This window comes from Saimiri boliviensis, chromosome 14, assembly GCF_048565385.1.
Source record: "Saimiri boliviensis isolate mSaiBol1 chromosome 14, mSaiBol1.pri, whole genome shotgun sequence".
Classification (NCBI taxonomy): Eukaryota; Metazoa; Chordata; class Mammalia; order Primates; family Cebidae; genus Saimiri; species Saimiri boliviensis.
Window position 1 is genome coordinate 46,970,125 of NC_133462.1, and position 15,970 is coordinate 46,986,094.

The 15,970-nt window shown below is 52.1% G+C and overlaps 1 protein-coding gene across 4 annotated transcripts in view; it reads right to left on the reverse strand.

The window, feature by feature from the left end:
* Positions 1 to 13,764: 13,764 nt before the first annotated feature.
* Positions 13,765 to 15,970, reverse strand: part of CDK18 (cyclin dependent kinase 18) — a 29,892-nt gene continuing 27,686 nt past the window's right edge. For all 4 annotated transcript variants that reach the window (XM_003938332.4, XM_039466352.2, XM_039466351.2 and 1 more), the window contains one exon: positions 13,765 to 15,367. In XM_003938332.4, the coding sequence (XP_003938381.1) occupies positions 15,333 to 15,367 (35 nt within the window). In that variant the 3' untranslated portion in view covers positions 13,765 to 15,332. The remainder of the gene's footprint in view (positions 15,368 to 15,970) is intronic.

Consider the following 15,970-nt stretch of genomic DNA (forward strand, 5'->3'; position numbering starts at 1 on the left):
CCAGGAGGCAGAGGTTGCAGCGAGCTGAGATGATGCCACTGCACTCCAGCCTGGGTGACAGAGTAAGATTCTGTCTCCAAAGGAAAAAAAAAAAAAAAAGTCCCCGTGCACAAAATCCTTCCATTAATAATCAATAATGGTTAATATTTACTAGATACTTAATACGTATGACATGTTTTGAGGGCTTTTCCCCTGCGTCAGGGAAGTGAGTTTTTCATATCTCCATATTACACATAAGGAAGCTGAGGCACAGAGAGGTGAAGTAAGTGGCCCAAGGTCACTCAGCTAACAAATAGTCTAGCCAGGATTTGAACCCTCTGGCTCTAGAGCCTATGCCCTTAACCACGAGGCTATCCTGCCAGGGTTATACTGTCTTCTTCAGGGGCTTGTGAGGCACAGCTTGACCCCTGACCCTCTTTGGGTACCCTGGGCCACCCCATGTGTCCAAAGTCTGATTTTGAACTCTAACCAGCCATCTCCACCCACCCCCTGGCTCCCCAGCAGAGTGAAGTGGATCAGCTCCAGCTCAAGGCTGCTGGGAGCCCGCTGAAGGAAGGCATTGCTTAGAGCCATGTAGCGCAGAATGAGCTCCTTCCAGCACAGCCTGCGCTGTTCATTCAGAGCTGCGGCAGGCTCACTGGGTCTTCATGGCAACGCTGGGGGGTGGACTAGAGTATCCTATATGGCATGTGAGGAATTGAGTTCTGTGAGGTTAAGTCACTGGCCCAGAATCCCAGAGTAGCCCAGCCGGGATTCTAACTCAGAACTTCACATGCCACATGCGGCTCTCCTTCCACAAATCCACAGCTACACCCCAGGCATTCCTGGCTGACAAACGTTGTAGTTTGGGTGTCTTACCATGGTCTTTAACCCATAAGACCCTAAGCTATGGTGTTCTCAGTTCCTTTCCCTCCCAGACTCTCAGGAAACCACCTGCCAAACTTCTTCCTATAGAATTGCTTGAGGAGAGAATTTAAAATGCAGATTCACAGAGTTCATCCCCCCAGGGATTCGGACTTTAGAGGTCTGGGGTAAGACTCTGAATTCTTAGCAAACCCTCAGATAATTCTGAAGCAGTAGGATCCTGATGCACCCATCTCTGAGAAACTTGCTTTACACCCTCATGAGGAGTTATCTGTCCCAGCCCTTCACTCGTGGCAGGAGGCCCAGAAACATCTGAGGGACGGGTAAATGTTTCTGATCGTGTGGTTCAGGTTTCTCTTTTGGGGGCTGAAAATGTTATAAAGTGCAATGGGAGATTTTCTAGGCTGAAGATGGGTCCTTTTGCCTTCTGAGAGACTGGGCTGCTTCTCCTGTGTTTCACTCTGGAGGTGAAGGTGGAGTGAGGGGAGAGGGCCCTGGGCTGTGCCTGTGTTTTCAGACCAGGTTGTTGCTCTCTTGGCTGAAATCATAAAAAAGAGCCCCAAGGCAGTGTTTCTCAACCTGTGCCTCAACCGTTCCGAATCACCTGTTATTTGTCAAAAATACAGATTCCTGCCCCTAACTCTGATTTGTTGAATTAGGAGGAGGAGTGGACAGGGCCCAGAAATCTGCACTCTCAGCTGGCACCCCAGTCATTGCTTATGCACATGAATGCTTGAGAAATTCTGTCGTAAAACATGGACTTTGGAGTGTCACAGACATGGGTTCCGGTCCCAGCTCTGCCGCAAAGTAGCTGTGTGCAATCTCAGCCTCTGTGAAACTCAGCTTCCTCATCTATCAGAAATGGGTTACTACACGTGCTTATTGGTCTTGCTATGAGCTGATCCTCACAAGACCAATGAAACCATGAGGAAATGTGTGCAAAGCACGGGACACCCCAGAGAGGCGGCACTCCCAGCCTAGTGGTAAAGAGAGGGATGCATAGAGGAATACTTTCTCTGGGAGCACTGAGCATTACTCACCCACTGGCAAACACTGACCTGCTTCAAAACAATTCCGACTTTCCATTTCCTCTGGGGGGAGCTCAGTGAAGCTTTCAAAGGTGACTAGCTCCTTTCCCATACTCAAGTGTGAGCCATCCCAAGTCCCATGTTGGGGTCATGTGTTGTAAACAAAACATAATACAATTTTGACTCTCTCCACATTTCCAGCTGAGCCCTCCATCCACCCCCCTGCACCCCCCACCATTTCCCCTCCATGTGACATTCCCAAATCCCTCACTGGGAAGCAGGCCCAGTCTGAAAGGCCCTCTTGGCAAATCATGGGTCTGCCAAGGTCCCTGGGACCTTTAGCGTCAAAGCCAGGAGTCTCCAAAACCTTCCTTCTCTTTGGCTCTCCCAGTCTGGCCATCCAAAGAAATGTCAGAGCTTTTAAAAAGTTTCAGCCATTCATAATGGGTGAGTCCGCTCCGGAAACATTCCCCAGCTCTGCTGAGAGCCTGCCAGGCGACTTGGTGACGTCCTGCTCACAGCACAGACAATAGGCATGGGAGAACAATGCCGAGGAGAAAAACATCCCCCCCCCACCCATCCATGGGCTCACATCCTCCTAGGAACCCGCCTCTCCGACCCCCCACCCTCCCCATACATTCCCAGAGCTTTGGTAGGGGTGGGGGAAGGACTGCAGAGAGGGGCTAGAGGACAGCTGTGAGAGCAAGTGGGGGAGGGAAATCACCCAAATTTTCCCCGTCTGGTGGCATTCTGAACCAGTTGGGTGAGTCCGATGAGAAGCCAAATCTGCTTATTCTGGCTCTCCTGCCAGCCCCGGGGCTACTGCTCATGGTCTGACACGGGAACGGATTAAAACCTGAGCTGGGAAACAAAGCAGTTCAAAGTCACTGACCTATGGTGCACAGCGTTTGGGCAGGGGTGTGCCTGGTGGAAGGCCAACCATTGCCACTTAATCAACCATATATATGCAAGGAGTTCAACCTCCCAGAGCCTCAGTTTCCTCATCCACTGAAGTAGGGAAATCGTGCATGCTCTGTCTCCCTCACAGAAGGTGAGGCAACATGGGCTGCTGGCCGAATAAATTGGCAAGGTGCAGTGGTTCACGCCTGTAATCCCAGCACGTTGGGAGGCCAAGGCGAGTGGATCACGGGGTCGGGAGTTTGAGACCAGGCTGACCAACATGGTGAAATCCCGTTTCTACTAAAAGTGCAGAATTAGCCAGGTATAGTGACATGCGCCTGTAATCCCAGCTGCCTACCTGGGAGGTTGAGGCAGGATAATCGCTTGAACCTGGAAGGCGGAGGTTACAGTGAGGTGAGATCATGCCATTGCACTCCAGCCTAGGCAACAAGAGTGAAACTCTGTCTCAAAAAATAAATAAGAAACAAAAATAAAATAATAATTATTATTTTAAAAATTACTTGGCCACCAAGTGGTGTCATTACCCTGACTAAGCCCCTGGGGGAGGTCATAGCCAGGAATTAGAAGGCATGGTCCTTTTCAACCCAGGCAGCTTACAACATAAACACAAGAAAGAGACTTAGACACTGAAAGCCTAGATGCAAGAGTATGGACTAGGCCGGGCGTGGTGGCTCACGCCTGTAATCCTAGCACTTTGGGAAATCGAGGTGGGCAGATTGCTTGAGATCAGGAATTCAAAACCAGCCTGGGCAACATGGTGAAACCCGGTCTCTACTAAAACACAAAAAGTTGGCCAGGACTGGTGGCATGTTCCTGTAGTCCCAGCTACTCGGGAGGCTGAAGCAGAAGAATTGCTTCAATCTGAGAGTTGAAGGTTGCAGTCAGCAGAGATAGCACCACTGCACTCCAGCCTGGGTGACAGAGCAAGACTCCATCTCCAAAACAAAACAAAATAGTGTAGACTGTAGATGGCTAGAATTTCTAGACTGTCTGGCTTGGGGTAGGTCTGGTTGGGGGTTGGGAGAATGCTTGGGGGACTGACTGAGAAGTGGTCACTGTTTCTATACTAAGCTCTGCTTTTACTTTGGTTGTGAGTATTCGGGTGGCCTTTTGGACAGTGGAGGTTATGAAGGAGCTAAGGTCCCTTGGCACCAGCATTGGCATAGGCCCCCTGGCTACCAACAGAACTGGGCACACACAGGAGTATTCACGGGGCTGATCAAGGAAGGCTTCCTGGAGGAGGGGAGTTTGAAGCATGACTGAAAGAAGAAGAGTGGGGAATACAAAACACAAAAGTGACAGCAGACAGGTTTATGTAAAATCCAGGAGCAAGAATGAGACTCTGAGGGCATCCAGGGCACACCTTCATTGTAGGGACAGAGAACTAAGGTCTCAGCCAGGTAAGGGATTTTGCCAAAGGCCCAGTGACTGAACTGGAACTGGCGCTGCAGGGAGCTGGAAGGAAGGGAGTCCAAACAGAGGGACATGGACAGACGCAGGCACAAGGGCTTCAGGGAGGAGGTGCCCACGGGGAAAGTGGGTCCTTGGTCTAGTAGCAAGATTGAAGAGTCTGCAGAGAAGCCAGGGCCAGGATACAAGGGGCTTAGGCACCTTGCTGGGGAGGAAGCACAACCCTTAACGGTGACAGTGGGACAGTCAATGGCATGTCCTGAAGCCTCTCTGGAGCCCCTCTGCAGCCCAGGAACACCTTGGAGTGGAGGTTGGGGAGTAGAGTTTGGAAACCCCTTGGAAACAATTGGCTGCAGCCGTGACTGCAAACGGCACTCAAGTCTGAAGGCTGAGCTCAAGGCAGGAGGGTAGGCCCGAGGTGCCCGCTGCTGCATGGAAGGGAAGGGAGAGAGCTGGCCAGGCAAGAGTGGGTTCCAGCAGGTTCCTAAGGCAGCAGACACTTCCTGTTTACATTAATTCATTCATATTTTCATTCACAACTATGAGCCTAGCAAGGAGGCCCAACTCAGTTTACAAGACTTGCAAGCCAGGTAGGTACTGCAGGGGCTGAGGAAGGCAGGGCAGGGAGGTGGAAGGAGCAAGTCATCTGGGCAGCTGTTTACAATCTCTGGGATAATTCCTACCGCATCTACGAAATGCTGATACCAGAGCCTGCTTCAAAGCCATTGTTATTTCTGCAACTGACCTCTCTCCTTTACCAGGCTGTGAATTCCTTGAGGCTATAACACTGTTTATTTATTTCTGAATCTCTAGTGTTTCACAGAGGGGTCTAGGCCAAGAAGACTTTTTTTTTTTTTTTTTTTTTTTTTTGAGACAAAGTCTTGCTCTGTCGCCCAGGCTAGAGTGCGGATGTGCGATCAGAGCTAACTGCAGCCCAAACTCCTGGGCTCAAGCTCTTCTCCTGCCTCAGCTTCCAGAGTAGCAAGGACTACAGGCATGCACCACCATGCCTGGCTACTTTCTAAATATTCTGCAGAAACGAGGTCTTGCTATATTGCCCAGCCTGGTCTCAAACGCCTTGCCTCAAGCAGTCCTCCTGCTTTAGCCTCTCGAAGCACTGGGATTACAGGGGTTAGTCACGGGACCTGACCCAAGGAGATATTTTTCTTTTTTTTTTTTTTTTTCTGTGAGACAGTCTCATTCTGTTGCCCAGGCTGGAGGGCAGTGGCACTATTTCAGCTCACTGCACCCTCCGCCTCCCAGGTTCAAGTGATTCTCATGCTTCAGCCCCCTGAGTAGCTGGGATTGCAGGTGCCCACCACCATGCCTGGCTAATTGTAATTTTAGTAGAGACGGGGTTTTACCATGTTGGACAGGTTGGTCTTGAACTCCTGACCTCAGGTGATCCACCTGCCTCAGCCTCTCAAAGTGCTGGAATTATAGGCGTGAGCCACTGTGCCTGGCCCCAGAATTTTTAAATAAGTGTCTGTTAAATTTTAAAAAGCTTTAAAATTTAGGTAATGTTTGTTAAGTTCATAGCCCTTTGCCTAACCTCTATGTCTGTTAGAATAAGTGACACCAGAATTCCCAAACTCTAATGCCATTTTAGGAGGACAGGTAGTTCTCCACAGATAGAAAGGGTTTTATGCAGTTGTGTGCCCCACGGAACCCTTCCCCCTTTTAGTAAGAAACCTTTGGGCCAGGCTCAGTGGCTCACGCCTATAATCTCAGCACTTTGGGAGCCTGAGGCAGGCGGATCACGAGGTCAGGAATTTGAGACCAGCCTGTCCAATATGGTGAAACCCCGTCTCTACTAAAAAATACAAAAATTAGCTTGGCGTGGTGGTGCATGCCTGTAGTCCCAGCTACTCGGGAGGCTGAGGCAGAAGAATCGCTTGAACCCACGAGGCGGAGGTTGCAGTGAGTCAAGATTGTGCCACCGCACTCCAGCCTGGACAACAGAGTGAGACTCCTTTCCAAAAACAAACAAATAAAAACAGAAACCTTTGGCTCCTGGTCACAGCCCTCGCAGTGAAACAGAGGAGGCAGGTGGTGCCCGTTTCTACCCTCAGGAGAAAGATGACATAACAACAGCTTACACTGTGTAGTGCTTTCTATATGACCAGTAAATTCTGCAGGCTTTTCATGTACTAATTCATTTAATCCTCACGCATTCTATGATCACCCCATTTTGCAGATGGGGAAACTGAGGCAGAGAGAAGCCATGCTATGTGGCTAAGGTCATACAACTAGGATGTGGTGGTGTCAGGACTCAGGTTGAGACAGCCAGGCACAGCACAGCCTCTATTGCTTGTAAATCTCAACCTCACCCCACCCCCACTCCTCCTCTTCTAAAGAGAAGCTGGGCAGTAAATTCCATTACCAAGTGGAACACTTGGCGGGAGGTGTGGACTCACAGGAGGCTGAAGGCAGCCACTCGAGGCACCTGCCCGAGGCAGGATATAGTAATGAGCCTTAACCCCTGGCCCCATCCCCTCGTCCCCGAGGTGGCCCTCCTAGAGGTGGCCCTCCTACCCTCATCAACTCCAGCTTTAAGAATCCCAGATTAAGGGCTGGGCACGGTGGCTTATGCCTGTGATCCCAGCACTTTGGGAGGCCAAGGCAGGCGGATCACTTGAGGCCAGGAGTTCAAGACCAACCTGGCCAACATGGTGAAACCCCATCTCTAATAAAAATACAAAAATTAACTGGGCATGGTGGCACATGCCTGTAATCCCAGTTTCTTGGGAGGATGAGGTATGAGAATTGCTTGAACCCAGAAGATGGAGGTTGTAGTGAGCCAAGCTCGTGCCACTGCACTCCAGGCTAGGCAACAGAGTGAGACTCTGTCTCAAAAAAAAAAAAAAAGGTCCTAGATAAGTTCATTCCCATACCCTAGAATCAGTCTTAGGTCCTGAAAGGCCAAGTGTGGCCTCAAAGCCAGTGGCAGGACTGAGAAGGTGCCCCTGGCATTCTGGAATCCAAGGAGAAGGGTGTTTGCAAGCCCAGAATCATGCTTTGCAACATTCCTCTGGCTTCTCTGAGGACTGTGTCTCCTCTGCCAGTTATACCTTGCTACTCTGCACGGCAAAGAAGAGATGCAAGCAATAGGGTCGGGCCACGTGCAGATCTGCTGTGGCCTCCGCAGGAACCCGCAAGACGTACCACAGGCAGTGGTGCCCCTGGAATTCCCAAGTGGTTTCCCAGTCTGGAGGACAAAGTGCTTACTACCTCAAAAGGCAGCGGATCCACTGTGAGTGACACCTGACCCAGCGATGCCTTTGTTCATAAATTCTCTTTCCATGTTTACTTCCCCAGCTACATTTAAAGCTGCCATGGAAACAAAACTCTGGGCTGAGGTCATCTTTTTAAAAGTCTCGCAAAATCTTTTAAGTAGGATGTTCTTTTTTTTTTTTTTTTTTTTTTTTTTTTTTTTTTTTTTGAGGCAGAGTTTCGCTCTTGTTACACAGGCTGGAGTGCAATGGCGCGATCTCGGCTCACCGCAACCTCCGCCTCCTGGGTTCAGGCAATTCTCCTGCCTCAGCCTCCTGAGTAGCTGGGATTACAGGCACGCGCCACCATGCCCAGCTAATTTTTTATATTTTTTAGTAGAGACGGGGTTTCACCATGTTGACCAGGATGGTCTCGATCTCTCGACCTCATGATCCACCCGCCTCGGCCTCCCAAAGTGCTGGGATTACAGGCTTGAGCCACCGTGCCCGGCTTTTTTTTTTTTTTTTTTTAAGACAGAGTTTCACTCTTGTTGCCCAGGCTGGAGTGCAATGGCATAATCTCAGTTTACTGCAACCTCCACTTCCTGAGTTCAAGTGATTCTTCTGCCTCAGCCTCCCAAGTAGCTGGGATTACAGGCACCAACCACCATGCCTGGCTAATTTTTTGTAATTTTTTTTTTTTTTTTTGAGACGGAGTTTCGCTCTTGTTACCCAGGCTGGAGTGCAATGGCGTGATCTCGGCTCACCGCAACCTCCGCCTCCTGGGTTCAGGCAATTCTCCTGCCTCAGCCTCCTGAGTAGCTGGGATTACAGGCATGCGCCACCATGCCCAGATAATTTTTTGTATTTTTAGTAGAGTCGGGGTTTTACCATGTTGACCAGGGTGGTCTCGATCTCTTGACATCATGATCCACCAGCCTTGGCCTCCCAAAGTGCTAGGATTACAGGCTTGAGCCACCGCGCCCGGCCAGGATGTTCTTTATACATTCTTGCTGATTGAGATCTTATCAAGAGTGAAGAATGCAAAAAAATATATAAATAAATAAAGAGCATATGATCTTCCATTTTACTTCCAGGACTGTGATCCCTGGGGAGGGAGGGAGCTGGAATTCCTGCTGATGGAGAAGCGGGTGGGGGTGTGCAGAGTGAGGATGTGAAGCACTCTGGGTCTTTTTAAAATTTATTTTTATTTATGTATTTATTTATTTATTTATTTATTTTTTAGATAAGGTCTCACTCTGTCGCCTAGGCTGGAGTGTAGTGGCGTGATCTTGGCTCACTGCAACCTCCGCCTCCTGGATTCAAACGATTCTCTTGTCTCAGCCTCCCAAGTAGCTGGGATTATAGGCATGCACCACCACGCCTGGATAATTTTTGTATTTTTAGTAAAGACGGGACTTCACCATGTTGGCCAGGCTAGTCTCTAACTCCTGGCCTCAAGTGATCCAGCCGCCTCGGCCTTCCAAAGTGCTGGGATTACAGGTGTGAACCAAGAGGCCTGGCCTAAATATTCATTCTTAAATCCTCACAACCTTGTGAAATAGGTGTTATCACTATCTCCATTTTACAGAGAGGAAGACGGAGGCATAGAACAGTTAAGGAGCATTCCCAAGCATTCTCTACAGCTTGCAAGCCATAGAGCTGGGATTTGAATCCAAGTGTGTATGATTTTGGAGCCTCTGTGTTATTTCCCTGGTTGTGCAAGATTCCTTCTCCCCAGGAACCCAGGACTCAGTCAATCCCTCCTCCAGGGAAAACATGAGGGCATTAAACATTTTTATTGTTCTTGAAATTAAAAAAAAAAAAAAAACTCTCGGCAAATTTTAATAGAATGACTAGTGGACAACTGTCCTTCCTCCAAGTAGCTGAGATCTTAAGAAGCCGAGAGGAAGAAAAGATTACATCCTAGCCGCCTCTGAGACGCTGAGCTCCTCGGAGTAGAGTCTAAGTCAGGGTCAAGTTTGTATCCTGGCTATTGAAAACAGAGCCTGGCACAGAGTCTGAAACCATCTGATGGATAATGAGTAAATTAAGGAGGGAGGAGCTCTGGCGGAGACAGGAAGATGAGGAACTGGCTAGAAGCTTCTAGCCCAGAAAGGGGCAAGCTGGAATGCTGACCTCATGCAGGAGGGCAGCGGTGATCCTCCCTGCCACGCCCTGTCCATGCTACAGTTCTCCATGTTTGCGTTACATCAATGGGAAGGACCTGGGGGTGCAGGAGCAAGGGTTGATGCTTGGCTTCGAGATCATGTCTCAGGGACTGGAGGCTTGCGTTGATTGAAGGGAGAGGCTGCAACATCTTCTTCCTTAGAAAAGAGGCTGGGTCAGATTATTGTTACTGGGCACCCACTGAGTAATACCTAGTGCCCCAAGGGGCACTGAGAGAAGGAAAAAGAAGCAGGAGAAAGGGAGAGGAGAAAACAAGGGAGGAAGTGGGAGTGGCCAAGTGGCATCTGCCATCTCATCAGAGCTGCCCTTGGCCCCGCCATCCTGTGTAGAATTGGCACACACTCGCCTAGAGTCTGGGCGCTGACCATCAGCAATGATGCCAGCCACCCGGCCGCCACAGCTGGGGTGGGAGCAGAGTCCCAGAGTCCTGGTGCCCAATGATGCCTTTAGTTGGCAAATGGTGGGAAGTTTTGAGGGTCCAGAAGAGGGACTGAGTGATGGCAGGGGGTACCTGGTAGGGTGGGGGATAGTGACTTTTGCCTAACCGCCAGGTGCCTACTGGCTGCCTGTCAGACAGTGCTTTTAGGTGACCAGAAGGCAAGGATTTCCTAGTCCCTGGAAACCAGACACCCATCCTCCATTCAAAAGAGTGAGGTGGAGCATCCATGTCAGAGACTACACCTGCCGGGAGGCAGCTGCTCAGGTAGGCAGACCGGGGTTGGAATTCTAACAGCCTACCTTACCCCCTGTGTGGCCACGCAGGTTACTGGGATTAGGATGACAGTCCCTCTCACAGCAACACAGGAGAGCAGGTACTTCCCTTCTCCCTTCCCACGGCACGTGCTGCTGCTCTACCACTGCCTGGGGGATCCTCCCTCCCCCCGCCCCAGCACCCTCCTCATAGGGGCTGACACCTCCTATTTGACTCTCTGAGCCTTTAAAAACAGAGGCCAGTGGCTTCCCATCTCAGAATAAAATCCAGAACCCCTACCACAGCCCACAGGAGTGAGCAGTTCTCAACCCTGGCTACATGTTAGGGGCACCTGAATCAATCTGAGCTGGGGCCGGATGGTGGTATATCTTAAACACTTCCCCAGTGGATCTAAGGGGCAGAGCCACCGTCCCCCATGATCCAGCCCTCCCGCCATGCTGCCGGGCTCATTCTCAAGCTTGGTCCCCTCAGGGCTTTTGTTGAAACACTCTGTCCCTGGCTGTCCACCTGGCCCCCTTACACAACATAGCTCACTTTTTTTTTTTTTTTTTTTTTTGATACAGGGTCTCACTCCATTGCCCGGGCTGGATGGTAGTGGCATGATCACTGTTCACTGTGGCCTCGATCTGGGCTTAGGTGATCCTCCTACCTCAGCCTCCTGAGTAGCTGAGACTACAGGCATCAGCCACCACACCCAGGTCATTTTTTATATTTATTTATTATAGAGACGGGGTCTCACTATGTTGCCCAGGCTGATCTCAAACTCCTGGGCTCAAGCAGTCTGCCTGCCTTGGCATCCCAAAGTGCCAGAGCCGCCACCCCCAGCCCACAGCTTACTTCTGATGGAGAGGTCCATCCCTGACCAGGCAGTCCCCTACCCTATACCATCACATTCCTCTCCCCTGCCACCACCCTGCCCCTGCCTTATTTTGTCTCATCACAGTTATGACCCCCTGACATGCCTGTTTATTTGGATAACGTCTTATACCTTCCACTGGAACATAAGCTCTATGAGAATAGGGGTTGGCCGTCTTGTTCATGGGTATATCCTCAGTGCCTAGCACAGCGCCAGGTGGACAGTGGGTTCTTGATAAAACCTGTTGAAATCAAGGCCATCTCTGCCAGCAGGTCTGAGCTTCTGGAAGACAGGGGTGGAATGTCATGCATCTTGGTGTCCTGGTGTCCAACACAGGGCCAGATTTGGAGGAGGCTGTGGCCAATTCATGGGGCTGATGATTTGCTCTAGAGATACGGGGGCTCCCCATATCATGGGGGTTCTGTAAAGTGTCACAGCCAGAAGCAAGGGTCCAAGCAGAGACAGAGGTGGAGAGATGGCCCAAAGGAGGCTGGGATGTTTCAAGGAGGGAGGGAAGGGGCAGGCATGCAACAGCGCCTGACACTTGGCTGGTTCAGGGGGCCTAGCAGGGTAGAGGAGTGGTGGCCTATTATATATCAGCCCTGACCACCGGACCCAGACAGTAGGGCAGGGTGAGTGGGAAACCACAGGAGGGCGGGCAGAGGACAGCCAACTCCAGGTCCCACCGGGGTTCAAGATGATGTCCGCAGTGCCAAGCATGGGAGCTGATATCACCCCCACCCTGCAGAAGTCATCAAATAGGACCTTTTGTCTGAAGCTGCAGGGCTGCTGCAAATTCCAAACGCCCCTGCCCTGTGGCCATAGCGGATGGGAAGGCGTCTGCACCCTGGATGCTCCTGACCTGTCCCAGAAGCAGGCAGAGGGCGAAAGTGAGGCCAGAGGGGGAAATGACTTGCAAAAGGCTGCTTTGGGTCAGGGATTCCAGCAGAATGGGGCTGGCTCCTGTTTTTTAGTCACCGGCATAAGGAAATGATTGCGGGGTGCCCAGGAAACCGAGGGCTCCAGGTCTTTGGGTTGCGTTATAGCTCAGCCTTGTCCTTGGGAGCCCAGTGGCAGCTCATGATCAAAATCACTCAGCCCCTCTTCACACCCAGGTTCCTTCTCCAGAGCCACTACTTTTTGAGTACCAACCATATTCAAGGCCTTGTGTGAGCCTGTCCAGCTGAGTCCCACACCCCCAGGCTGGCCCACACCTCCAGCCCTGATAGTTTTCTAGGGCAGAGGCTCAGAGGGCCGGATGTCAGAAGCCCTAGGTGTGTGCCTCCCAGCAGGGCCAAGCTACAGCAGCAAGGACAGCTGCCCCCAGAGACTCCTCAAGATGCAGCAGCCTGGCCGGGCCACCTCTGCCTGCCATAAGGGTGGCCTTGCAAGGTGCTCCTCAAAGCAGCATCTGCACATGCCCTTCCTTGTGTTTTCCTCCCTCTAGGACCTCTGCACTCTCTCCACCTCGCCCTCCCCATGCCTCCCACTCCCTGAAGACCACAGGACTGGGGGGCAGACACCTGGGATTCTAATTTCGTATGTGATCCCAGGCAGCCCCTGGGAGGATCATGTCCTCATCTGCAAAGTGGGGAGAAAGGGGGTTGCTGTGATTCAGTAAGACAATGTCTGGGCACAGGGCTGCCTGGCATCCAGCAGGGAGCTTAATAAATGTCTGGCTTCCAATTCCCGCCAATGCATTTCCCTCTCCTCCCTTCAAGCACTAATTGTCTGAGTTACGATCCTGCTTTGGTGTCTGACTGCCTACAAGCGAAAGTGAGGAGGTCTTGTTCGGTAGAACTGGTGATGGGCTGAGAATGGAGCCCTGGCCCACCCCTTATTTCTAGAGCCTTGGGAGGCAGCATCAGTCTCAGCATTAGCCTCCTCCTCTGGAAGGCAGCCACCCTCTCCAGTAACTGCAAACCATGCCAGCAAACTGCAGAGTGCTTAAGGCCAGGCATGAGAATAGGTCAGGGGCAGGGTTTGGGATCTGGCATTCTCCGAGTGGTCTCGGGAGAAACAAACTTGGATGCCGAACTGGACAACAGCAGGATTCTGAGCACTTTGGGAGCTGTGTGTGATGATTCTGAGCACTTTGGGAGCTGTGTGTGATGGGGGTTGTGTCTAGATCCAAGGCAGGGGCGTGGTCAGGGCAGCAGGAGGTGGATTGGAGGTCTGCAGCAATTCTCGTGGGGCCTAAATTACAGCAAGGCCCACACCCTCATCCTGCTGTGCCCGCCTTGGCCACCTCCATATCAACCCCACCTTGATCTTGCCTCCCTCCCTCCCCAGAAGCCAAGGGGCCATCTGGTGCCCAGGCATCAGCTGCATGGCCAGACCCCAGACCCCCACCCAGGAGTCCCTCTTTGCTCTCCTGGCTAGCCCCACCCCACAGGCACCAACTTGGGCCAATCCCAGGCCTGGGGCTCCTCTGCCCACCCACAAACACCACTGATGCTCCTCAGCAAGAGCCAACTTCTGGGTCCAAACAGCAGTGCCCAGGATACAGCGGGATGAACGCTGGATACTGCCCGGGGTGTGAGGGAGGTCAGAGATACACACAAACCGAACTCTCTTCTCACTAAATAGATATATGTATATATATACATACACACACACACATACACTCGAGCACGCCCCACCCACACTCATTAGGCCTGGAGAGGGGCCTTCGCTTCTCCATCTTTGGCATCAATCTATCAAAATCAGCTTTTCTGTACAAGACTGCTCATTCCTTTCTGTACAACATGAATTAAATATATTATCTGTCTCTGCGCTGAGTCACAGGAAGTTCACAGTACCATGGGGAGGAGTGGAGGGTAGGGGCCTGAGGTGGGCAGGGTAGGGGCCTAGATAGAAAGGTGAGGCTGCCCTCCCCTTGGCTTGTGCCATTCAAGACCAGCCCAGTGTTGAAGAGACCTGGGGGGACACAGAGGGGTGCCTTCTTCAGGAGCCATGCCACGCAGGCTGCCAGCCCCCGGAGGCAAGCCTCTCAGCGTCAGCGCCTGCTCCTGTCCCTGTTCCTCTACCTTAGATGGTGGCATCTACACCTCTCCCTGTCGTGGCCACCATCTGGGGTGGCAGGGGATCACGGAGGCTGGTATTGGGATCAGGTGGACAGAGCCACAGGGCCAGGAAGGAGGGATGGGGGGGGCTGTGCCAGCCTCCGGGAGCTGAGGTCAGACTGGCACCAGTGTGAGGGTGACTCTGCATATCTGGGTGCTGTGCCCAGGATCCTGATCAGGCCTGGCTAATCAGCACCCCAGGATGATAAGATAAGCAGGAGCCACCTCGGGAAGCAGTGGACAGGCAGGAGCCGGGTCACAGCTCCAAGGGCAGTGAGCGTGCTACCACCTGCCAATTTAAGGCAACTCCATTCAGACTGGGGAGATGGGCGGGGCTGGCTGAGGTGGCAGGCGTGCAACTGGCAGTCCCAAGCCACCTCTGGACACAGCTGGGCATCCAAGCATGCCGGCGCTGCTCAGCCTTGGTCAAGCTAGAGAGTGTCAGGGGAACGAGAGTAGGGTAGGGCTGATGGAAAGAGAGAGAACTACTGTTCCTTCTGTCGCTGTGGGACATCTGCCAGGTGGGGCAGGCTCTGGCACACACATAGGCACCCAGGATTCCAGGGTCCCAGACAGCATGCCATGTCTCTTCTTGCTGTCAGAGGGGAAAAAGATGAAATGTGTGTGGGCTTCAAGGGGCCAGAAAGGAGGACCACCAAACTGGCACTAGGCAGGCCCCTGGGGGAGGAAGGTAGAGCCTGTACCCAGGGCACAGTGCCCATCCTGGCGCCTTGCTCTCCCATCCATGTGCATCCCACGCTGGTGCCCAAACACTTCAGGGTGGGAGAGGGTACGAGGTCCTCCCCCACTCTCTCATGTCCTCTCAGGGAAGCAGTTCACGCCAGCCCCGAGGTGAGTGATGGAGGGGTTGGTATGCAGGTAAGAGCCACCGGGGAGGCACGTGGGAAGCAGAGAGAAGAAACAGCCGTGGCCGGCAGGGCTGCCAAGCGGTCTTCCGGACTGGCTGTCAGCCCTCGTTCTTCTGTCCTCCAAGGGCCACACAGGCTCCGTCCTACCCGAGTTTGTGCTCCATGTGACCTCTTGCCCCTCGGGACACAGCAGGGTAGATGTGGCTCAGAAGATGCTCTGTCGCCTGTTCTTCCCTCGCCCTGGAGAATGGGGAAGAGGTGGGACTGCAGGGAGGAGGCTGGGCTGAGGGTGCCCCAGGTCAGCAGGGATAGTCGCTGTCCTCCAGAGCTGCTCTGACGGAGCAAGCAAGGGCATGCACGCAGGAGCCAGTCCGACCTGGTGTCAGATCCCATTTCTGCTACTTACTAGCTGCACAAACTTGTGACTTAACCTCCCAGAGCCTCAGTTTCATTGACTATGAAATGGGGAATATTAATAGTACCAACTTGAAGGAGTGTTTTAAGGATTAAAGGAGAGGATGTTTGGAAAGCATTTGTCATGTCCAAGGCCATTAATGGTTCTAGGAACAAAGTACTGTTCTCCCAGGGTGGAATCTGATTAGAGAGCTCAGGGTTTGCAGAGAGAATGCACCACAGACAGCATGACTCTTTGCCAGGGCTACTGTCAGATGCAATGCTCTGTCTGTGGTGAGGGTTGAGGAGGGAAGAACTGGATGCGGAAGCCTAGGCAGGAGAAACCAACTCCTTCTCTGCTCCCCAAAGACTTCAAAGGGAAGCCAGTGGCGGGGGATCCATGGGAGTCCCCACTGGGGAAGAGTAGCCTGCACTGGCTTCTGCTAACAA